The sequence below is a fragment of the Crassostrea angulata genome, chromosome 2 (assembly GCF_025612915.1).
Source record: "Crassostrea angulata isolate pt1a10 chromosome 2, ASM2561291v2, whole genome shotgun sequence".
Classification (NCBI taxonomy): Eukaryota; Metazoa; Mollusca; class Bivalvia; order Ostreida; family Ostreidae; genus Magallana; species Magallana angulata.
Window position 1 is genome coordinate 36,462,374 of NC_069112.1, and position 25,667 is coordinate 36,488,040.

The 25,667-nt window shown below is 32.5% G+C and overlaps 1 protein-coding gene, 1 long non-coding RNA gene and 1 pseudogene across 2 annotated transcripts; 2 read left to right on the plus strand and 1 right to left on the minus strand.

Annotated features, from left to right (window-relative positions):
* The first annotated feature begins 2,446 nt into the window (after positions 1-2,446).
* On the plus strand, positions 2,447-11,754 carry LOC128173416 (olfactory receptor 52B6-like). Its single transcript, XM_052839089.1, has 2 exons — positions 2,447-2,528; positions 10,292-11,754. Exon 2 carries the CDS (start codon positions 10,389-10,391, stop codon positions 11,229-11,231), a length of 843 nt encoding a protein of 280 aa, XP_052695049.1. The 5' UTR covers positions 2,447-2,528; positions 10,292-10,388; the 3' UTR covers positions 11,232-11,754.
* A 2,858-nt stretch (positions 11,755-14,612) lies between these two features.
* On the minus strand, positions 14,613-15,761 carry LOC128170888 (uncharacterized; annotated as a pseudogene).
* Positions 15,762-20,355: 4,594 nt separating this feature from the next.
* Positions 20,356-23,896, plus strand: LOC128173451 (uncharacterized). Its single transcript, XR_008242508.1, has 3 exons — positions 20,356-21,025; positions 21,918-21,969; positions 23,626-23,896. It is a non-coding gene; the product is annotated as an uncharacterized LOC128173451 (long non-coding RNA).
* The last annotated feature ends 1,771 nt before the right edge of the window (positions 23,897-25,667 follow it).

Here is a 25,667-nt window from a genome sequence, read left to right on the forward strand (position 1 = left end):
AAACGTGTTTGTATTTCTAACATATTAAGATTTTGGAAATTAAAAGTAAGTTATCTTACACATGAACAGAGAGTTAGAACTAAAAAGTGCGCAAAGATGCTTGTCAATCAATGTTCATTTGACTAAAAGAGTGATATATATTTTCTGTCCAGATAAGTCGGATTTGAGTACCGTGGTTTAAATCAACTTTATATATCAATCTATTATTACCTGTATTATATAAATAACGTTTTCATTCGTAAGAAGCACAAGCTTGACCTTTCGTGTACTTTGCAATCTACACGTTTTTTCATTCGTATATATATATATGTGTGTGTAGAAATTCGTCTTCATAAAAACTGATGAAGTAATAAACATTTTCGTTCTACACGTACACCTGGGCAAACATGTTGGTTTGCTTAATCTCTCCATTATTCCATTGCAAGTTAATAATATTAACTGACTTAGATCCGCCAAAGCGTTTCTACCACATTACTTTCATTTGTGCCATTTCGTGCTGGTTTATCGAAAATGTAAGTTTTTAATTAATTGTACAATAATTAGTTATCAAGCAGAAATTTGAAATACCAACGGGGTAAGCAGATACTTTCCTAGTTAATTGACAAAATGTCTTCGTTTGAGAGGATATAAATGCAGTATCACTTTCGATATAGTAAACAATTGCTTGAATATAATCATTGTTTTGTTGCATTTATCGATGATTTGATTAAGAAGATTGAAAAGAATATGTATTGTCTGGTGCATTTTTCCGTATTGATTGTAGGATATGCACAGGGGGATGTCGCTACATAATTCAGCAACATGGCTGCAAAATAAAGAGGAAATGATTCCAAAACCTTCAGTAATTCCATTGAGCCTCTTCTAAATGTCACACTGATCATTAACGTTATAGAATTATGACATTTAGAATTTTATGCTAAATCGTACGTGCAATTTGTGAAAATTCACTCGTCCACTTAACTACAATTTAAAAAAAACAATGATTCGATGAAGGACGTTCTACAAAGGTATGGGCGACTTTTCTACCAAGACATCCGAAGGAGGTAAACAAGGACTGGTTAAGCGTCAAAAAATTCGTAGCATTTTCTTTTAGTTTTGACAATGATGTAAAATCCCAACGAAAAATATTTTTGATTATTTAGCATAAAACATTACTAAAATGTAAAATTGGTGATTTTTATAACAAAATCAATAAGAAATGTCCGACTAAAATTGCTTTTATTAGTCCCCTACCGGTTTCACCGGAGGGGACTATAGCTTTCCTCTGCGTCCGTCAGTACGTCTGTCTGTCCGTCCGTCTGTATGTCCCACTTCAGTTTTCCACACTTTTTTTACGCGTTTAAGGAATAATATGAAACTTGCTGAACAGCTTCAAAATGTCAGATCAAGTTTACACTTTTGTGGCGTCTGGTAGACATATTTTCGAGAAAATTATTTTTTTTATTTTCCAATGTTTTAATGTTCGGGTTCGTTATGTGTTGAATAAACGAGAAAAGTATGTAGTCGGTAATAATATCGTGAATTACTTGTACCATTCTTTAATTATTTCTAACAAACAAATAAGTTCTGTAAAATAGTGTCAAGCATTGTGTTGTAAATTTAATCGACATGGGTTTTTTGTGTATTATTACAATCGGGTTCATTATCGGGTTGGTCTGTTTATTCGGGTTCAGAAGACGGTAAGAAATGATATTCTGCACACCAATGCATTGTGTTCACAAATTTCTACCAGCAAATACTTAATGGACTTGGCGAAATTACAGGAGATAAAATAAAGACAATTTCACCCATTTTTATGTCAGTTCCATATCAACGATGCAGTTTGAATTTCTTCTGTTCTTGTATCTCTGATTAAAGCATATTAACATCTCGTTTATAATAGTTTTGAAATAGATGTATGCTTCGAAGATTTCATAGAATAATACATACGGTAGGGGACGTGTATTGTTTATGAAATACTCTCAGAATGCTTGTCCTGTTAATATTATAAATGAATATATTTTGATCGTCGGAAAACTGATTATCATTCAGAAAAAAATGTTATGGCAGCGTGATGGAAATAGAGCCCGTCAATGTTTCTATCTTGGAAATGCTTAGGATTGACATATTTCAGTTACGGACAAAAAAACCAACAATAATCATGTTATAGTATATTTCGATAGCATTATTAGAAAATACGTAACCCAGATCAATTAATGTTTATATGTATATTGTTTGTTAGAATTGTTTGAACAAATATTAAAAAGACATAGCATAATATTTTAAACATGCAGTTTAACCGAACATCTAACTGTGGAAAATACATGAAAATACTAAAAGTGCAGGGGAGTTTTTTTTGAATTTCCTTTTCAATGTGTTTATTGCGAGTAAATTCAATGCCACAGCAAAATACCACAGCCAGAATGAAAGCAGATAATCTTAGCTATGCAGTTTCCGCGCGATTTGTTATCTAAATAGGTCGGAATTTTGAAAACCCACGTCATTATACGAAGAGCAAGGATTTAGAAAGGAGGATATTTTTGATGAATGTAAGTATCTTTCTATGCAGATTGACACATTGGGTAGTGTGTATATGTACAAATAAATGCTTGGCGTTAAACCATAATGTATCTGTATACTGCCTGTGACATTTACTTGGCAATACAGTACTAGCAAAATGCAAATCATATGTGGTAATTCCATTACCATTTTGTTTTCAACTTTCATAAACAATTGTTATATTTTACAATTAAAGAGCCGGGCATGGTCACGATTTTGGTAAAAAATTATTTTTCCGAAAGCTGCTTGGTCCGATTTTATATAAGGAATAAGGAATCACTCTTTGAGTATTATGAGGTGATAATTTCGGTCGGGCGTGATCAAATCCAATAAAGCCCGAAGATAGATTTAATCACACCCCGACCGAAATTATCACCTCATAATATTCAAAGAATGAATCCTTATTACTTATATTTATATAATTTTAAGCAATCGTACAATTAAGTATTTAAATATAAATAAGCAAACCCCGCTGGCGCCTCAATTTGGCGTCATTTGTATTATGAGTTATATAGTACAAAATCGATACGTAGTGTTATCACAGGCAAAGACACAGGAAAATGTAAATATATCAAATTTTGTGCACCTTTTTAAACAATTGTTATGCTAAGTTTATGTATAATAATAGACATTGCAGTAGTTTTCCCAGTAAATTTAGCCAAATTTCAATGTAAAAAACTATGTTTAAAATTTGCTAACAAATGTAGAATCCTCTCCCTCTTGGAACTCCCCTTCTTCTCTGGTAACCCTGTCTTGGGACATACCCTTGGTGCTTGATACAATGAATATGTTAATTCTTCACTGCCTCTTGGTCAGATAGCTGATTAAAATGAACTTGCATTGTGTCCAACTAATCATAAGAAACACAATGTTTTCATTGTCGCCTCTCTTGATTTGAATGACTAATGTTCGAATTACAACATGCATTGATCAACGTACAACTGGATAAAGTCGTTAATGATGCGGAAAAAGATGATCTAATATGTCTCGTAAATCTTGTTTAAGACCTTTTTAGAACATGATATTGTTATGATTATTAGGTGTTTAGTGTGTGTATGTTTTATTCATGTGTGTGACGTCAAAATGCGCGACAGGATTGGTAGTGTCGTCTGCGAGGAGAAAGAGACGCCAAGGCCTCAGATAGGAAAGACATGTAGTTTTAAGAATCCTCGGTAAATCGGCTATGCCTTGTGGAATCGAGCTGTGACTGTTGGACTGTCTTTTTACTTTTCGGGAACTGTGATCCGTCTGTAAACTGTACGTACCTTACCATAAAATTACACGGTCCTGTCAATTCCGTCGGCATTTAATCAGCTGAGTATATGTGAAACTTTATTATGATTGATCGATTCTGTATTCTTTTTATCGTTTGTTTATTTTGTTTTATATGTAATCTATTAAATATGTAAAATTTAATTGTTTTGACTGCTGTCTTTTGTAAATGTCGCTATATTTAGATTTGGGGAAAGTTGTTTTATGCTATTTTTAAGATTTTTACGTTCTTTGGACGTTACAGTATGGAACATCTGTTTTGCTTCAATCGCACTAACCTAACCACTGGTGATCGCTCTGTTTAGGAGGGCTTTTAGCCTAACCCCTGCGAGATGATCATGAACAATTCATGACTTTCCCTTGAATGATTCATGAATTATATTCATGAAATGTTCATGAACAGTTCATGAGGATCCCATGAACTTATTATTGGACATTTTAAGGTCATGAATTTTTGTTCATGAAAAAGTGTTGATGAATATTCATGAATATAATTTTTCATGAATAATTCATGAAGCTTCATCATTTGATGAATGTCCAATAATAAGTTCATCGGATCTTCATGAACTGTTCATGAATAAGTTTAATGAATCTTCATGAACTGTTCATGAATATCATTATGAATTTTATTCATGAATAATTCATAAATAAAATTCATGAACTATTCATGAAAATTCTTACCTTCTACATTTTGTATATAAAAAGGTAAAATCTCCTAAAAAATCAAATATAAACTACTTTATTATAATAAATTGAAGAATAATGAGACAATATTTTAAGTATCACATAATCTTTATGTACTGACTATCACTTTAAATAATCAGCAAGTTTAATAAAGTTGTTTTAAAAAACAACAGGTAATGATATCAATACTAACTCATTAGCTTTAAAGGAAGGTTACAATATTAGAATTGACATACCAATATGCAATGATTTGAAATATAAGCGACATTAGAATATGATTACTAGATGATAACTATCAATATGTTTTTTATGAAATCTTCCTTTGTTGCATCTTCCTTGCCTCTTCTCATGTTGATTTCACTTGTATTCCATATATTGCAATGTGCATTTACTGCATGGTAGGTAAAATGCTCTATCCTCTAAATGATTATTTTCTACAAACCCAGAGTGTCTTGGTGACAATACTTCTTGGTGGCAATTCTTTAGGCTTCACATATAGCCCCTTCGGTGGCAGAAGAGTTGTACCTCTGTACTGTACAAAAATAATATGACAAATAGCAGTATAATTATGACATGTCGTTGAAAACATTTGGAACATCAACTAATCATTCAATCATCTCATTTAATTCTTATTTCAAATATTTTTATCAAATGATAATGCTGAAATTGCACTAGAGCTTAGGAATGAGAGTGCCTACCCTAGAAAAAGTGATATCGCAGAAAAATAAAATAACTCAAGATGAAACAAGATGAAAAATTCAGGAGAAAACATAAATAGGCATTATGCCTGCTGTTCAATCCATTTCAATGTATCTATATACTCGAATAAAATACTTCTTGAATTTATTACGATGAAACTATAACTGTTTTCAAATTTGTAAATGATACTGGCCATTCTATTAGAAATTTTCAATTACTTGCAATAGCATTTATTTATCACTCACTGAAATTTATGTTCAATGATCACTATCTTTAGGGCTGTCCAATATTCTGGTTTCAATGCATAATTCTAGAGTAAAAAAAAAAAATTGTATTAACTCAAATGACATCAGCATATAACTTTACCTTGTAATTGCACCGATTTAGGCATATCAAATGTGTAATTTATTATCAATTATGTAGTTTAAACTTATAAGTTAGTCAAAAAAGAATTTCACTACAAATTAAAAACCGCCATTTTGAAATGTTTGAAAAAATGAACAAAACTTAATCTTACGTTTTGACTCCCTCATAAAAGTTATTTCAATATACATGTATACATACTATATTACCTTTAATATCATTACTTTGATCTAAATCTGCTGCATTATCTTCTTGCATGTTCCATGCTTAATTAATCCATCGCTCATGTTGAAGATCCGTCTGCTTTCATTCAAAACGCGTAATCACTGGGCGGAAGTGACGTAATAGAATCAAAACAACTCGCTGACTGTGTATTCTGAGACTCTTTCATTTAGTTAAATAATTTTTTTAACATATGTTAATGATAATTAAAAAATATCTTTAAATGAAACTAATTATAAAATGCTTAAGTTTTCATTATTATAGTTTCAGAGATTGAAGAAAAGTACGATTTAATATCGTTCGGTTTACACAAGTTGTGTCTGTTAAACTTCAACCCCCTACGTTTTTGAACCCTCAAGGTTTTGGAACTTAAAAAATAATTTACACTCAATTCAATATTCTTTCATACTTTATTTCTATAATTTGCATTAATGTTTTAAAGTTATATTTTCATTATTGCTTATCATTAAGTTAATTGACAAATTGAAGTTCAGTGTGTTTTTGTAACGGAGGCGAATCGACATGACACCTCATAAACAATGGCGGACTCCTCGAAACTCGGAGTGTAGTAACGGTAGTTGTCTGAGTTTTAACAGCTTATCATATATGAATTGTTGGAAGTTCTCAACGGAATATTTACATAACGGATTTGTAACTTCTTAGAATGAATCGCTTTCAAATGTGTGCAACAGTAATGCCTTTTACAAAGAAACCGCAAAGGTTCTAAACTCGACGGGGTCCAAATTTCAACCGAATGTGCTCGGAACATTTTCTCTGTCGTTCTCCCAGGAACAGACGCACTTCGTCTTGTGTGTATTTATGCTTCTATGATAGACTGACAACCTACAACGTCTTTAATAAACTTGATATACTTCAAACAAGTCGGAAATCAACGTATACTAAATCTTTTTTTTTTATAAATATGCAACGTTTTAAATTATTTCACTTTTTCAGTTTCGTTTACAAGATTTTTAACAACATAAAACAGCCATAATGTATCATCTGCAAAAACTGATTATTCACTAATAAATTATGTCATTTTTAAAAAAAATATAAATTGAACAATGAAGAAATTAAGCGTCAAATTTAGGATCTAGTAATGACCATTTGATCATGATGTCTGAGACCTTCGCTGTTGTCAATGAATTTATATGTTTCTTAGAATTGAATAAATAAAGTAACTATAATATATCAGATCTTTCTTTTTCAAAATTAAAGATGCCACATTTATATCGGTGTTTGCATGAATATTCATGAATGTTCATGGAGACTGTGTTTTAATATTAATATTTTAAGATGTATAATTTTTTTTTAAAAAGATAGTGTTCTGAATACTAGAGTAAACTATGTTATTTATAAAAGTATTTCAAATTAATTATATGTTTCGTAAATTAGAACTTCATGAAAATTCATGAATGTTCAATACCTAGAACTATTTAATATCAAGTATTTCCTGTATTCTTATATATTCATAATTTGTTCATGAATTACATTTTAAGAATATATTCATGAATAAAAATCATGAACCACCTTTATGAACCAGTTATGAACCAGTCGTGAATACATCATGAAACTTCATGAACGGTTCATTAAAGTTCTTAAAATCATGAATTTCATCTCGCAGGGGAATACTTCAAGTTGCACAATCCTCTGTATTCTTTTGCTTGGCACTGTAGAATTTAGCTAGAGTGCCTTCGGTATATGATCCGAAGAATGATATTGTCTTCAAGGGGGGGGGGTGTTCCAGACAGTTTTGATTGTCAATGCATGCAAAAACAGGTATCTACACTCAAGTTTTGCTTGTGTTAACACTTTTGTCGTGTCCTTGAACACAGATCATCAATACCAACACCGCTCCAATGAACACAGCTCGTCGTTATAAAATGTTGTTTTTGTTTCAAAATTATAGTAGCGGCGAGCGCGGTTTGCCTGTCTTTAAACTGAGCATGAGTTTAAATTAAAGTATATGTGTTTCCCATTAAAAACTAATCTGGTGAACTCTCTCTCTTTCTCTCTCTCATTATTAATTGACTTTCAAAATTTAGCTCAATAATACTTAGTCGAAATCCATCATTGCTTGAATGTTGTCACATCCTGTTAAATTCATTATGTTCATTGGACTGGATTCACATTTTATTAATACAAATCTACATCAATTCGTTTTTATTTAGAATTTGTTTTCGTAATAGAAAACACATTCACAAAAACTAAATACGACAATGCCGAATGGGTTTAGTTCTTTTCTTTTTCAAGCTTATCCAGTTATTAAACAAAATAAAATTTGAATGAATAATGCATTATCTACTTTAATCAGTTTAAGATATGTATTCCCTTTTTCAATTTTAATTATTTCTAGATCTGCTTGATACATGTTAAAGATGAAATGACTCTCAACTGCCTTTGTTATTTTGGGCGGGATATTGCTGCTTTGTTTGTATATACATGATTTTATTAGTTTGTGTATATCTAATGAAAGTATATTGTTTGTTCAACTTGAGAAAAATCCCTGGAACTAACACAGAATATTAAAGATATATACACAACATGTGTGTCTTTTGCTAAGGTGCACGTCAGGGTTCCGAAAGTTGTTGAAATCTTAGTATGTACGTGTATACGATAAGTCTATTTAATTAACGTCTTATTTACATTTTTAATTCATTGTCAAATATTATTTACTTAACTTGAGTTTTAAAAATATTACGTCCAAAAATCAAAGATACATGTATGTAAGAGTAAAATCTACAGACAGACTAATTACAGTAATAGGGAGGGGGGGGGGTAATTATTAAATAGTTATAATAGGTAATAGAATATGTCACATGCCAGGCCCAGTATACATCATATGCAGTCCATGTATACATTATTTGGAATTGTCACATGCATTAAATACGATAGCGGTAATTGTTTATATTGTCTGTTAAAGAATTGATAGTTTAAAAATCATGTAAAAAATACATGTGTAAACATTTAAATATATATATAACTTAACTTGTTATTCTAGATACGTTGTAAATATATAATAATCAATATCATAAAACTAATTACGTGCGGGAACGTGACCGGAGAGCTAACCGGCTTTTCTACATCGTTTTTGTATTGGATACAGACGCCGATGTAGGTCTATTGCATGTCAAACCTCAGAAAAACCCTGGAACTAACACAAAATATACACGATATACACAATAGGTGTGTCTTATTCCAGACGCACGGCTATGTTTTTTTTAAATAAATACTTCGCATAAAGGTTAAATATATTTGTCAATTAAACACAATTGATTAAATTTTCATAAAGTTAATACATTTTGTTTGTAAACTAAGCAGAACATTAAATAAAGACTGATTTTTTTTTTAAATAGCTTAAAGGTGGCTTAATGGTAGCTTAAAGAGGTTTGGACATTAAAGACCAATAAGTTGTCCTTCAAGGTCGCTTAAAGATAGTCTTTAAGCTGCCTTTAACCATCTTTAAGCCATCTTTACGCTTTCTTAAAGCCACCTTTAAGCAGCATATATAGCTTAAAGGTGGCTTTACAATCGTCGTAAAGCTACCTTTAATCTATTATTAAGGGGAACGTAAAGATGGTCATTCATCCTGAATCACCAACAAACTGCCTTTGGCGAAAGGGTGTGCTATGACCTTAAACCATGTCTCTAGGTCAAAGCTGAAGGTCTTAGCAGAAGTATATGAAAAATCCTTATCCGGAGCATATCTTCTCTCCCCTTGGTCCAATCTGGCTCAAACTTCACTCACTGAGTGCCTATGGTCAAAGGAGTTGCAGTGATTATAAATAAAGTTCGTAGGTTAAGAGTCAATGTCTTATTTGGTCAGACAAAAACTCTTTTTTTCAGAGCATAAATATACTCTCCACTTAGCCCTATTTGGCTCATACTTCACATAAACAGAGCTTTTGATTAAAGGCTGTGCAGTGACCTTGAACCAAGTTTCAAGGCCAAATGTGACGGTCATAGCAGAATTACAAGAAAAATCCTTGTAAGGTGTATATCTTTTCTCCCGTTGGTCCAATCTGGCTCATACCTCACTCACAGTGTGCCTACAATCAAGGGTGTGCAGTAACCTGGACTAATGTTTGTAGGTCAAGTGTCAAGGTCTTATTTGATCACGCAGAATTCTTTTCAGAGCATATACATAAATATACTCTCCACTTGGCCCTGATTGGCTCCTTCTTCACGTTAACAGAGCTTTTGGGTTAATGGTTTGCATTGACTTTATTATTTGAACAAAGTCAATGTGAAAGTCTTAGCAGATCTTTAGATCGTAGATTATTTCCAACTTGCCTAATCTTGCTCAAGTTGAACAAAAATACCTGCATGTCAGGGGTTACGAGATTGATTGAATTAAAAGTGTTATGCCAGCTGGAAAATTGTAAGTTACAGGTCAAGGTCAAAGCAAAATTCTCTTAAATGCTTTTCACCCTTTTGTTCATCATTTAAGCGGGCCCTTTGAGATAGTCATCATCTCAATGTTGTCTAGTTATTCTTCAATTCTTATTTACAGACGACATAGGCAACTTATATACCAATACTAGCAGTATTGCAGGAAAAGTTTGATATCCATTTTAGTAAAACTGTGTATCCGGAAAACACGCAGTACAATGGCCAATACATATGTTGTTATTGCTGCATCGGTTTTTTTCTGCATTGGATTAATTGGAAATTCTATCACCGTGTGTTTTGTTGCTGTATCCAAACGGCTGCACACTCCGACATACGTCCTGATTGGATGCCTAGCAGTGTCTGACGTACTCGCCTCTGTGACGCGATTTGCTCAAATATTTGTCAAATCTCTTTTCAAAGAATATTCACACGGATATATATATGGGATATTCACCTTTTTATTTCTTCACTCGGCATTTTTCCACATGGTGTTAGTATCATATGTACGTTTTGTTTTCATTACAAATCCTCTGCACAGTTTGATACTGACTTGTAAAAAAATTCTGTTGAAGTCTTTTGCCGTTTGGATAAGCTCTATTGTCGTTTCCATCGGATATGGAACAGTTATAGTGCTAATGCTCATGAACATAATATCTTTGAAAACAGCAGTTTTTGCTGATGTTGGATTTGCTTTGTATGTTAGTGGATTACCATTTATTATTGTAGTTGTTTTTAATGTTCAAAAGCTGTATTATCTGTATAACCAAACAGCTTTGGTTCGACGAACCAGAATAGCAAATTCGATGTCTGTGATGTTTTGGATTATCATTGTAATTTATCTCCTTAGCACAATATATCCTTTAATTTACGTAATTGAATTTGGATTGTTAAATAGTTCACTTCTTGATATAAACTTAGACTTAGTTCATGATATGTTTTCTTTTTCGTTGCTTGTCAATACTTGTTTGAATCCTTTGATATATTTCATGTTTTCACCCCCTGTTTTAAGAGTTCTATCCCGATTAAAAAATGTTGTAATTATGGCACAGATCGTCGCATAAGCAATCCTAGATCGTGTCCGCAAGTGAAATGGGTTGGTGAACTATTTTTTACCTTAACCATCTGATGTCACTTCTCTCTGGTTTTTGTGACTTACGTCATGAAAAAAAATCGTTTTCGTTCTAAAAAAGTCGGTGATAGTTTAAAGTTTAATAATGGTTCTGCTGATTCTAACGCCGAGAGTATGTAGCTCCATGTCTGCAAAAAATTCTAATGAAGGACATACACGCTACTTTTGTTTCTTGTTAAAAAGTTGCAATTAACAACGCACTTAAATTTGCGCTAATTTTTGACTGTTTAAGCTTATTTCAACATGTAAATTGCAACGTTTTAACTCGTATTGAGTTTTAACTCCAATACCGTACATCCATTATCTAGACTGCGAGCTACAGACCCGCAGCTAAACATTTTATAGACCTAACAATATTGCACAATATATTTTTTTTATCATTAATAATATATATAACAGTCATTTAAATGTTAGCTTGTAAAAGAAGAATAATGACGGAGTTTAATTGCTTTTTTTTAAAACCGCAATGTATTATTATGTGTCATTGTAAATAAAATTACATGTGTACATGTATAATGTTTTCTTTTTGTTATGTCAGTTACGTTTCAATTGTCATTTTTAAAGTATATAAAAGTCTTCTTTTGTATATTTAACTAAAATGCTTTTAACTTGAGTACTCTAATAAGGATACAGTTTATAAACGAAAATCTTTTTTTTTTCTTATTTCGATAATGGTCATCTTATTGTTGTTACGTGTATAACATTATATATCAGTGTTTGAAAAACCCCATTGCCATTTGGTTAATATAGAGATCACAGAAAGAGGAACATTTTTAAAACGAGGATATAAGTAACTTGTAAAATCGAATTTTGATTTCAGATAAAAGAAAATGAAATTCAACCTTTATAACGGGTTTTGAATCCGGATTCTTTAGATTCGCTTATCCATTACGCTATCCGTTCGCTTCTTTTAACTAGTTAGCGCTTGAAATTCTATAGACTGTCAATTGAATGAATATGATGTGATACAATACAATGCACACCCACATGGTTTAGATCTAACGTGTTTACCAATAAAAAGATATAATTGATTGGGTGCACATTATATCGGTATACGTCTAATGACTGGTTGACATCGCATATTTTTTTAACACGAGAAATAAATGCTGCATGTTAACAATATGGCCGGATACCGGTGACTAAGAATTAAAGCTGCGAGGTCAAAGTATTGTCGCAACCAGCTTATTTAAGATGTTAGAAGGCGACCATGGCTTTTATGCTAATACCTTACTATTGCACTTTATCCTTTTACATTAAACAATATGTGGGGGGGGGGGGGGGGGGTCGATTGTTTGTTGTATGTTTGGGGAATATGCATGAACGGAAGATAAATAAAGGTAAATCATGTAGTAAGAAACAGGGTCACTAAATATAAACAAACTAGAGCTGAGCTTGTTGCAAGCAAGGAGGAGGTCTTCCGTTACAGCTTTAAGTCAGGATAGGATTGTTAATCAGTCTTAATAAAACCACCCCCTTCTGACAGATTAGAGAGGTATTCATAGGAGGTCATCTTCACACGACCTTAACTTCTCACCAATCAGGGCTTTCGACAATCATTTGGAACTCGTCGAAATTTGACAGACAAATTAATCCATGCCTGTTTTCTATGTAACCTCCAAATGCGGAGTATTGAAGAGTTACATCTCTCATAAAACAGATAAAGGCCTGTATGTTATAAGTTGGGATGTATTTAATTGGTATGCAAATGTAAAAGGTCATGTTAAGATGACCTCTTACCGATATCTATCAGACCCTGACGAGTGTAAACGGACGCTATAACAGACGAAGATATTAACATATTGTACGAAAATAAAATCCTTGGCAGCGAAACTCCTGACGCACTTTTGTACACTCTCTGGTTGTATAATGATCATTTATTTTGGTTTAAGAGAAGTGACAGAACATTACAATTTAGGATTGGTAGATTTCCAATTAAAAAAAAATCAGTTGACGGCACAGATATTCTCGAATATAAGGAAAGACAAACAAAAACAAGAACAGGAGAAAATATTGTGGACATTCGCCAAATCAAACCCAAAATGTTTTGACTGGGGTGCAAGAGATCCTATTGATCTTTACAAATATATGCAGCAAAAAAAACCTCTACGCTATTCGTCATATGACGACCCCTTCTAGCTATAAAAAAAACCCATCTCTTGAGATGACCCTCGTAGCGATATATGGTTTTTTAAATGAAAAGTTGAAGAAAAAATCTTGCTTCGTTTATGAAAGAGATGGCTACAAAAGCTAACTTTACAGGTCAAACGCTTACAAACTACAGCGCAAGAAAACACCTTGTTCAGAAAATCCGTAATTCAAATGTTCCACCAACTCACATTAAGCAAATTAGCAGACATAAAAATGTACAGTTGAATTAAAGTCAAAAAATGAATAAATTCTACAGCTAGTATTTATTAGAAATCAAAATCCTAGCACTATGAACACCTCTAATATACAATCGATCTGCAAAACATTTAATTCCTATCTTGAAAACTGTAGAAAAGGGTTGTCCATACAGTAGGGGTACCATATAGGCATCATTTTGCCAAAAAATAAATCAGTTCAACATCTATTTTTTGTTTTTAATCAAATTATCAAAAATTAAAATCATAGCAATATGAACATCTCTCAGCTATGTTAAGGAAGGTCTAAGAATTCTACCACGTGTGATTTAGAAAAATTTGCATAAGCCCCGCCCCTTATTCATGAGATTTTACGAGATATGGGTATTTCGGTAATTAACAAACATCTACCAAAATGAATATGATTAATTATTGGGTTTGAATGGTTCAAGAAAGGTGTACTGAAATAAAATCATAAACTATTCTTTATATCTCGCGAAATCATGAAATTCCTAAGTCGTCTGATGACGTGTCGAGGTTGACTACGTCACATCGGCGCTTGCAGCTGTGATCACGATAAACATGTGGACTTCAATGATATAGTATGTATTTATAACATGCACAGTGCCCATTTAGTGAATAACTCACCAGGCTGAGTTGTATTGATCGCAGTGTCGGCGTGAACGTCCGTCTGTAATCAGGGTATGTGTACAACTGTCGATTTCGCGCACCTGATCAGCTGATTGTTATTGAACCCCGAACCCGATGTAAATAAAGCACTACATTCCTCCCCATTTTATTTAAAAGGACTGGTATATAAAAAGTTATAAAAACATATTAATACAATCCAGCTTGCCAAATGACAAAAATTACATTCAGCTATGAACAATCAGACATTCCGACTGTATCGACAGCAATATATAAGTGTGCCATAGCAATGAGACGCATAAAAACAAAATGAATATACAGAACTATACAATGAATTGCTTTATCCTAAGCTTAAAATCCTCTATCAAATAATCATTTCCTATGTCAGAAAGATGAACACCATCATCTCTGAACAAATATGATTTTCTTGCAATAATTTTTGGATGATGTATGAAATGTTCTCTATCTAAGATTTTTTTAACTTCTGAATTAATAATTGTTCTTTCTTTCTCCCCTTCTGTCCATTTTAAGTTCCGCCAAACAAGCCTAGAAAGTATTTCTGAAAATAAAATATGACTCCAAGAAAATTCTTTCATAACAGCATTTAAATCCCTCTGAATTTGTGAAAATAACCTTTTTGAGCATGCAAATTTTATATCATTGGAACCAAGATGGATTATAATGAAATCTGGGTTTGGAAATTTTGATTTACAAAATTCAATGATATCTATTAAACTCTCCCACTTCATTCCTCTAACACCTTTCCAAAAAATCTCAAGAACATCTTTATCAAACTCTAAGTTTTTGACTCCTAATTCAGTTGCTCGCTTTTCACTCCAGTATACAAATGAAGAACCTAATATCCACACAACATATTTTTTGAACACCTTTGTAAGTAATTCAGCACTACTTGACAAATTAATTAAGATACTTAAAATTTTCCAATGTAATAGACAAGCTGCATTTGTAACAGGATATGGAACCAATGGTATTTTTTCACCAGAGAACTTGTGATTAAGAAATTTTTCTCAAACTACTGAATCTTCATCACTAAACACTGATCCCTGGCAACATTCAAAGCGCTCATCGTTGTTGATAAATTTGTACAAGTTTTCAAAGTTTTCCAATTTCAGAATCTGAATTATGCGCAACAAAAGACCAAACATGAAATCAACCCAAAAAATATCCAAATGTTGAGAAGTATAATTGTTGTTGTGATTTTTCTGATTGTGTAAATCCAAAAAATGTGTTTGTCCAAAATTAATATGACAAACCGAACAACATGTCGATGGTGAAGCATACCAAGGTAAATTATCTTTAATAATATGCCGTTTAACATGCGTAAATTTTGCCAAGCACACAGGACATGGTTTGCCTTTTTTACTTTTGGTGGCTCCTTGAATTTAAGGCGGTCTTGGTGGTTCGATGTCTGATCCAAATTCATAATCTGGTATGAATTCATCCTCCATCATGAACTACATAATATTATAAAATATAACATATAGTAAATATTGGTAATAAAACTTCATGATACACATTTTTTCTATAAAAAAACCCTATATGTTTATTAATACATAAACACACTATTGTAATTAGGAGACCCAAGAGAAATAGAAATATTAAGTCATAAAACCAATACACCTTGATATATATACACAAATGATAATCAAGTCGTTGATTATACTCTGTCCTAAAAATGAGGAATATTTTTAATTTATTCTATTTTTTTTTTTAAACACCAGTATGATTTAGATATCTAAATCATAATCTTTCAAATATTCTGGCTTTCTTCTAACCCTTTTATTTAACGTTGAAGGACCTGAATTGTTGTTACCAGTTGATGGACTAAATGTAACTCCGAGATCTAAACTAGACAATGACACCAGACTATCCGACGTCATTGACTGCGGAGCCACAGATAATTCAACATTTTCTGGTAATCTGAATATTGTATCAAGATTTAACTCGTCAAATTCTGAATTACATGTATCTTTACTGTATTAATCTTTAAGAATCTGATTTCTTAATCTTGATAGCCACAAAGGGTTATTTCTGTCCTGACACAATTTAATTCTGTCGTGGTGTATCACTTCTTCTTTCTTTTGATCTTGAATTTTGTATAATACTGGAGATTTTATCTCTGTTATTACATAGGGACCTTTCCATGGAGATTTTAACTTTGGACTTCTACCTACAATTGTAGCAGGATTTGTCTTGTATACAATATCTCCTATCTCATAGGTCTTTTGAACTGATTTTAAATCATAGTCTCTCTTTTGTCTACATTGAGAAGTTCTAAGATTTTCTCTAGCTTCCCTGTGAATAGATTCTAAGTTTGATTTAATATCCTTCACATATGTGTTTAAATCTTTATCTTCCTCATGATCTACAGTACCTAAGAAGATATCTAATGGCTGAATAACATCCCTACCAAACATCATTTCATTAGGTGTAAACCCTGTTTGTCTATTCTTGGAAGCCCTTAATGCACCCGCTAATTGTTGCAAATACTCATCCCATGTATCCTGTTTATTTTTAATGTAACACCTTAAAGCTTGTAGAAGAGTTCTGTTGCATCTTTCTACCTGTCCATTGGATGCAGGATGATATGGTGTTGTTCTTGTTTTAGCAATTTGTAGAAGTTAACATATTTGACGCATAATAGTACCGTCCATATTTTTTCCCTGGTCAGTATGTAACTCTAATGGGCATCCTAATCTACAGATAATATTATCTACAAAGCTCTTGGCAATAATCTCTGCCTTTTGATTAGGTAAAGGAAAGCATTCAATCCATTTTGTGAACTGATCTATAATCATCAAAATGTATTTATTTCCATTCTTTGTTTCAGGTAAAGGTCCTAAAATGTCCATATGCATTCTTTCTAATGGGACACCAGAATGATATTGTCCCAATTGTGACTTAGCTTTGACATTAGGTTTTTTGTTTTTGTTACATACTTCACATGATCTTACATATTCTTTGCAATCTGAACGCATGTGATACCATATTGCATATTTTCTCAATTTTTCAAATGTGTTTGTTTGACCTAAATGTCCTGAGAGTGGAATGTCATGACAGAGTTCCAAAACTTCTTGTTGTAAACACTGTGGGACAACATAAATTACTTTTGGTGTTATAGGATCCTCCCATAGATAGTATAGAATGCCATTACTCATTTGTAATTGGGATTTGCACAACCAAAAATGTCTAACAGTCTTACTAGATAATTGAAGTTCTTGACTTGATGGTTCATAGTTATTTTTTAACCATGATACTATTTGTTTAATGTCTGGATCTTGTTCTTGAGCAAGTTTGAGTTTATGTTTATCCCCTAGTACACTTGTAGACTCACTGGACTGGTCCAAATATGGACTAATTGAATCTACTGTTGTTGATTTGATTGATATAGGGACTACATAATCTACATCATCTTCAAAAGTTCCCCATTGTTTTCTAGCTCTTGCACAAAATGGGCAACCTCCACAAGGAAGAGCACTTAAAGAGACATTTGATCTATAGTCATTACATGATGGTATTGAATCAGGGATTCTAGACAATGCATCTGCATTTTGATGCTTTACACCAGACCTATGTTGAATGATCATGTTGTATTGAGATAATTCTTCTAACCATCTAGCTAACTGACCTTGAATGTTTTTGAAATTGGTCAACCAAACAAGACTATTATGATCTGTTCTAGCTATAAAAGGTCTTCCTAATAAAAAATGTCTAAATTGTCTTGTAAAAACAACAATAGACAAAAGTTCCTTCCTTGTGGTACAATATTTTCTTTGTTGTGGTGTTAGAACCTTGCTAGCAAAACAAATTGTTTTTTCTATACCATCTTGAACTTGACTCAGTTCTGCCCCAATACACTTGTCTGAAGCATCTGTATCTAATATGAACATTTCATCAGGATCTGGATGGTGTAAAAGTGTAGCATATAAAAAAGAATCTTTCAAGTTTTTAAATGCTTCCTGATGTTGGTCTGTCCATTTGTACTCTGATTTTTTACTGACTAACTTGTGTAATGGTTCAACATATTCAGCAAAGTTTCTTACATGATCTCTATGATAATTCATAAATCCTAAAAAAGACTCTAATTCTTTCACATTCTTAGGTTCAGGCCAATTTTTCATGGTTTCAATATTCTCGGGTGTAATCATAACTCCATTGCCATTGACAATTCTACCTAAAAATGTAACCTCTTTCTGAAAAAAATGACATTTCTTTGGTTTAAATTTTAGGTTGTATTGTTTGAAACGTGCCAGTACATGTCCCAGTTTTTCCAAGTGATCTTCAAAATCAAAACCTAAGACTAAGATGTCATCCAAATAAGCTAAACATTCAGTCCATGTTAAACCTCGTAATACCAGTTGAATGATCCTACTAAAAGTTGCTGGGCTGTTACACAGACCAAAAGGTAGCCTATTGTGTTCAAACAAACCATATTTTGTAATAAATGCTGTCTTATGTTTGTCATCTCTATGTACGGTAATATTCCAATATGCCGCTTGCATGTCAAGGGTACTCAAAAAATAACTTCCCTTTAATGATTCAAGACAATCATTCATATTAGGTAATGGAAAAGCATCTTTGGTAGTTACTTTGTTTAAACCTCTGAAATCAATGCAATATCTAAAAATACCATCTTTTTTCCTGACAAGTACTGGAGATGAAGCCCAGTCTGATCAGGATGGTGCTATGATACCCTTTTCTAGCATTTGATCTAAATGTTCTTTTCCAAAACATAAGGGCGTTCTCCTTAACTTTTGTCTAATAGGTTTTGCATTACCAGTGTCAATTCTATGCTGTATTTCACCATTAAATGAACCCATATCAAAATCATTCTTAGCAAAAACCTCTTGGTAAGAAATGATGAATTTTGCAAATACAATAGATTGCTTTTCAGTAAGATTTTGAATAGAACTTTCAAACATATCTATTAAGAAAAGATGGAATTTTTCTTTTAATTTGTTTAATTTGATTTAAGCTGATATTGTCAATTTCCAAAGATCTTACATCTATTTGTTCATCTGCAACTCTTGATTTTGAATTTTCTACTTCAAAAACTTGATCTAATTGCATTCCAATACCCACAGCTGAGTTTCTTTTCACAGTTATGAATCTATCTGTGAGGTTCTTCAACAGACTGAAATTTTGATCACAACTAATGACACAATTAGGTGATAATAAACCATTCAGATCTCTACATGGGTTTATAACAACATCAGAATTCGGTGATTTGTCAAACACGATTTCTGCATATACACTAGATCTTGGTGGTATAACAACTCTCTTTTTTATTTGAACTCTCAAAATATCAATTCTCTCTTTGTTTTTGTTAGCAACACATTTAGCAGAAATGATATTTTGTGCAATAGACAAAGAAAAATTCTGTAAACTGATATCTACCTTGTTATGTTCTAAAAAATCAAGGCCTAATATGACAGAATCATCTATATTTGATATAGCAAAATTCCACATGGTTTTGAATTTTCCTAATAATAAGGGAACATTCTGACAAATCTTAGAATCTATGTTAGTTCCACTTATACCCTTGAGAAGCACATGACCTTTGATCTTGGGAGTGGGGTGTAACCTCTTGTAAAGATTTTCACTGATAACAGAAACTTGTGCTGCAGTATCAACTACAGCATCTATCGTCACATTCTGAATTTGAATTGGCACATAAAGAGTTTTGTACTCAGATGGTTTTTTATGTTTAAATTTAGTATGTGGTTGTGGCCTGGGGGTATTACTTTGAGCTGACGAATGGCTTATTTCCTCAGCTCTCGAGAGTTTAAATTTCTCTGGGACCTTGTTGGTGATTGTGGGGGTGATCTGTTTTGTGATGGCGATCTTGATCTGAAAAATGTATTATTTTGCATTGAACAGTTTCTTGCAAAATGCCCTATCTCCCCACACTTGAAGCATTCACTCCCTCTGAACTGTTAGATCTTGACCTATTGTATTTAATGGGAGATCTTTGTGTTGACTTAAATCTGGGTCTTGACTCTCTCTCTACCTCATTCATTTTCTTTCTTTCCAATATTTCTGTCAATAATCTTTTTGTCTCTTTGTTGTCATTTTCAAGGGTCGAAATTCTGGATTCTAGTGATGGAGTTGTTTTGGGAAGGACTTTATTAACTAGTCTAATGTTTACATCTTCTGTGTCGGGTATGTCGTCTTTTTCTTCAAATGTCACTCTTCTAATATCTTTCTTTGTTCCCATGATCAATTTTTGGTTCGTAACTGCACTCTTCATATGTTGAACCGCTTCGTCTAAAGTTTTTGGATCTTTATCTAAAGTGACTAATGCAGCTCTCTTTTCCAAACAGCCCCTTAGAAATGCATCGATAGTGATGGTGCTTCTGAAGAATTCTGGACTGTCTGGATAACGCAGGACAGATAAGGCAACACATCGTTTTGATATGCTAATGAAGGGATAATGAGTTATGACGTCATAATATACGCCCCGCCTCTTTATTACCATATATAGAACATAGCAGTTTAAGCATAAAATACGGCTGATTTAATACTTCATAAGCAAAATATAACTACGAATCACTCATGTGTGTTTTTATAAGTTTACAACAATCAGCATATACGAAGAATTTCCATAAGGCATCTGTCGTATGGGTGTGAATCTGCGTTCAAAAGCGTTCGTCAGACGATGTAAACACGTGTAGCTGGTATTCCCGATGATGGCGATCTTTTGATGATTTATCAGGTATGTAGAATAGATATACAGTGTATTTGAAATATACCAGATAGCTCAATAACTATTTTATTGTGATTTTATACTGTTGATGCATTTCTGATCGACTTAATGTGTTGTTTCGTTCAAAACATGAGGAGAGACTGCATTGTTTACATTTAGGCCTATACAATGTACATTGTACATGTAGCTTTATTGCCAGTCCGTTAAATTGTTGATCATTTTCACCAATCGACACGAATCAGTTCATAGTACTTGTACTGACACTATTTAGCTTTACACACTGTTTGTTTTTATTTCAATTTGTAAGTAAACAATACAAAGACTGTGTGAAAACAGCTGATTTGATTTTCTGAAAATCAGTACAGTGCAGGCTAAAAGATGCTGATTTCATTTTCTGGAAATTAATGAACAGCTGATCAATAAAACCTTTCTACTGTGTTCAAAATTCTTCCATGACAGTTCATTTATATTTTTTACACATTCATCCAGTTGATATATTAAGATGTTTATGCACATTAATTCTTAATTATTACAAGTTTGTTTATAGAAGTCAGTATATTACTACCATAACACTGTTTGAAATCTTGTCACCTGGGTTCATACTTATGATGCTGTACTATTTGTAATAAAACAAAACCAAATAATAATAAACAAATGACTGCATGTCTCCATCTGATTTTCTCTAAATGAGGAATCTACATTCATGGTCATATATGGTATTGTTTGTGTAGAATGTGCATATGTAACTTTCAAATAAAATTTGAATTGTTGGTCATTTTACCCATCCATGCATAATATATGTAGACCTTTCACAAAAATGTTCAAATTACTGTTGACATGTCCTTATATGCATGTAAATTAAATTGTATGACTTCTCATAATTATATTTTGTTATTTGCAGAGTAATTTGAAAAGTGTCACACTGATTTGAAAAAAAAAGGCTGGAAGAAAATGTAAGTAAATAACATACATACATGTATAAGTTCAATAATTTATCATTGAAATAATGACCAATCTGATTATTCTATGAGACAATTCAATTAGAAAAAGTATTTTCAAGTACGAATGGTTTCATTTAATGTTTTAAAATGATTGATATAAACCTATATTATTTATAAATCTATAATTTTGAATATTGCTCATCAACAAATCAACAATACGAGGGTCAATCAAAAAATACGAAGACAATGTGGCTGTCTATCATATATTTTTAGTGAAAGTCATACTCAACAGATTAATCTGTGCACCAACACTTATGTTATTGATTTGCGAAGTTTTAGTCCATTTGATGAAACGGTATTTTTGTTACCCCTTTTTAAAGACAACATGTTTTGTCACCACGGCGCACGGTAACGTTCAAAACATAACGTCAAGATTAAACACGCACAGTTTATAGATAAACCCCATCTTTATATCACGCTTAGTCTCTTGTGCCTTTCTCCTTACAATTAAAAAATGGCACTGAACGACTTAACACCTTATTTGCACACATTTATTCAAGAATCATAAGTTAGTTCTTCAAATTTTTCATTTTCTAACCGTGTATCTCTTAGTGTACAGTAGTGATAACCCTGAACGTCGGTTGACGTTACTTATTTTTTGACCAAATATTTACAGATATTTTACTCTCTTTCGGACTGATTTATATTCAAAATACAATCACCACCACCTCCAATAAATTTATTACAGTTAAACACAAACTTGCATATAATTGTTGACTTATTTTATGTACCATTGAGTATTTTCACAGCTTGCATCGGCTTTTTCCTGAGTTAAATCCATTCTGTTTGTACTTCTCTTTGCGCCGTGACGTCCGGCGACGTCGATGTTTTTAGTCAATTCTAAAGAGGACTATCTGTCTTTAGTTACTAATATCTGTTTGACAAAACAATATATCCTGTCATTATTTGGTACATAGAATACCATGACTATACTTAATTTGCGGTTTCAATGTTATTTGGTTTTAAGCCCTATTCATAAAGATATTACTTTTAACATTATATGGTTTATTGTTGACATAACACAAATATTGACCGTGCGCCGTGACCTTATTTTTGCAGGATTAGATTCTAAAGAATTCTTAGAAATAAAGGAATTTATTAAATTTTTTTCTTGCGAATTGTTTGAAACTATTGCTAAATTATGTCTTCCAAATTTAGTAATTATATGACGTTAAGTAACATAGCTATGCCAAAAGTCTTCGTATTTTTTGATTGACCCTCGTACATTGTATGTTTTAATTCACACTGACTGCACCAGCATAATATAATATCAATCAATCAAATCAGTTGTGTGTGTGAGAGAGAGAGAGAGCGAGAGAGAGAGAGAGAGAGGTGCATTTTTAAGGTCAGGCCGGGTAAAATAAAGGGGTGCAATTAAACTAATATCATGCACATATCAGGGATGAGGATGCGAATAATTTCAAATCGATCAAACTGAAAAGCTGTATTTGAATTTGTGCAAAATTAAATGCACATCTAAACATAATGAAATGTTTTTTAAGATAAATAAATTCCAACTATCAAATTGTAGAAAATCTTCCATTTCAGTCTTTCAGCCATTTTGATAACAAGTTAAACTTACTGAAATATATATAATTTTCATTTTAGCTGGTACCTGCTTTGTCTTGAGATATACATAAATGATGTTCTTATTGGTGATCATTTACCCGCACCCTTATCCTGGTGTCATATACAAGATGAAATGATGGAAAGAAAAACCTGAACTTTAGGAACAGGAAGACTGTGTTTTTGAAGAGAGAAGAGGACCAGAACTAAGGAGTCATACAATAAACACATTGACATCATAAAAAGAAATTGCAATTTCGAGTTTGCATGCATTTTTTCAGAAAGTCCCTTTATCTTCTTGAATTAATAAAACAAATGAACCAAATATAATTGTTTCTATATATATAATTTTGTTTGAGAAGTGGAAAGGGGATGGTATGTAAATGGGCAGGAGAGAGAGTCTAGCTCTCACATAGGAAAATTCAGACTTATTTAAATTCAATATACTGATGTGAACCAAAAATGGCTTTTCAAAATTCAGACTTATTTAAATTCAATATACTGATGTGAACCAAAAATGGCTTTTGATCGCCTTGTTGCAGGATTTACACTTTCTCTTTCCTTTCTCGGTAATGAGAAATGAGCGTTTAGAATTTATTTTGTGAATGAATAGATATGCTAACCCTCCCCCTCTCCTTAATCTTAATCATTCTGCATGTGTTGAATAAAAATAAAAGTCAATTTTAATGAGTGTTTAAATTACAAGTGTAACATGTGTAATACAAAGGTGAATACTGTTGATTGCTTATGGGGGATGGGAAAAGGCCTCATACATTGGCCGATCTACACGTATAGTCCCCGTGGCATATTCTAATTTAATTCACAATTTACATAGTAAAACACCATGGTACCTGGCCCCTGGCAAACAAAATAAAGTTACCCCTTTGAACCCCCTCCCAAGAATAATATTAACAGACCCAAGCAGTGCTATAGAAAATGCAGTCATTGGGCAAAGACTGCACATAAATAATGAAAAAATACTCCATATCTTATTTTTTAATATATATTACGAGAACAATTTAGTTATAGTATATTAATATCAGGGGCTTCATTTGTCTCTGTTGACATCTAATCCCTCAAATAATTGTGTACAATTAGCTCTTATATATTTTTCTCCAATTACTAAAAACATATTAAGAAACCAATAACTCCGCGAATGCGGTTAACCAAGAGAGCTGATACGCAACGGTTTTTTTGTTTTTTATCCATGATACAACAGAGGAAATGCGGACGATTCATCGTAACCATCTTGTCTCTTTTAAAATAAATAAAACAGAAGCACTATGTTTAAATAACCATTTACATAATGTACTGTTGAAACATATCTTAAAATTAATTCGGATTATGTGATAAAATGACATCGCGCCTATATCAAAAGAGTTATCGCTCAAAGAGTTACCTCCCCTTTTGAGATCACTTGTGCGTTTGAAATGTGTATTGATTTGAGAGGATTTCTCGATTGAGAAATTAAATGCAAAAGTTCAAGTGCAAGACGGCTATAGATATTATTAAACTTGGTATGATTTTCTTCCCTTTTACGAGTTCTTTATAAAAACTGATGCTCATTTGTTGAGAGATGAAGGTTTACTTTGTAATATTAATGAAAATATACAAAAATGCACACAAATGGGGTTGTGATAGACACTATGTGGGGCCAACCTATTTATGTTTGAGATAAATTCTTCATGCTCTCTTTCTTTTTTCATTTGTCTTTCTCTCTTTTCTATTTCTTTCTCTCTTTGATCTATTTCTCTCATTCTTTTCCTGAATGACTCTTCTCTTTCTGATCTCTCTCTCTCTTCTAATAATCTCATTTTCTCTTTCTGATCTTCTAAAGTCTGTAGCTGTTCATCAAATTCTCTCTCTCTGATTGCCAATTTTTCTTTCAAATCTTCCTCTCTCCTTTCAAACATAAACTTAAACTCATCAGCTATTTTATCTCCTTTTTCTCTGGTTGTTTTCATGCTTTTTTGCCAAAATGATAACTCTTCCTCTTTTTCATCTAACGTATGGTCTTTTTCTTTCAATTCATCCTCTCTTTCTCTGATAATATTCTCTCTTTCTCTGATATCATTCTCTCTTTC

Bases quoted from the DNA above. Each gene is read 5' to 3' on its own strand.
- LOC128173416 (XM_052839089.1), top strand. From the start codon at position 10,389: ATGGCCAATACATATGTTGTTATTGCTGCATCGGTTTTTTTCTGCATT.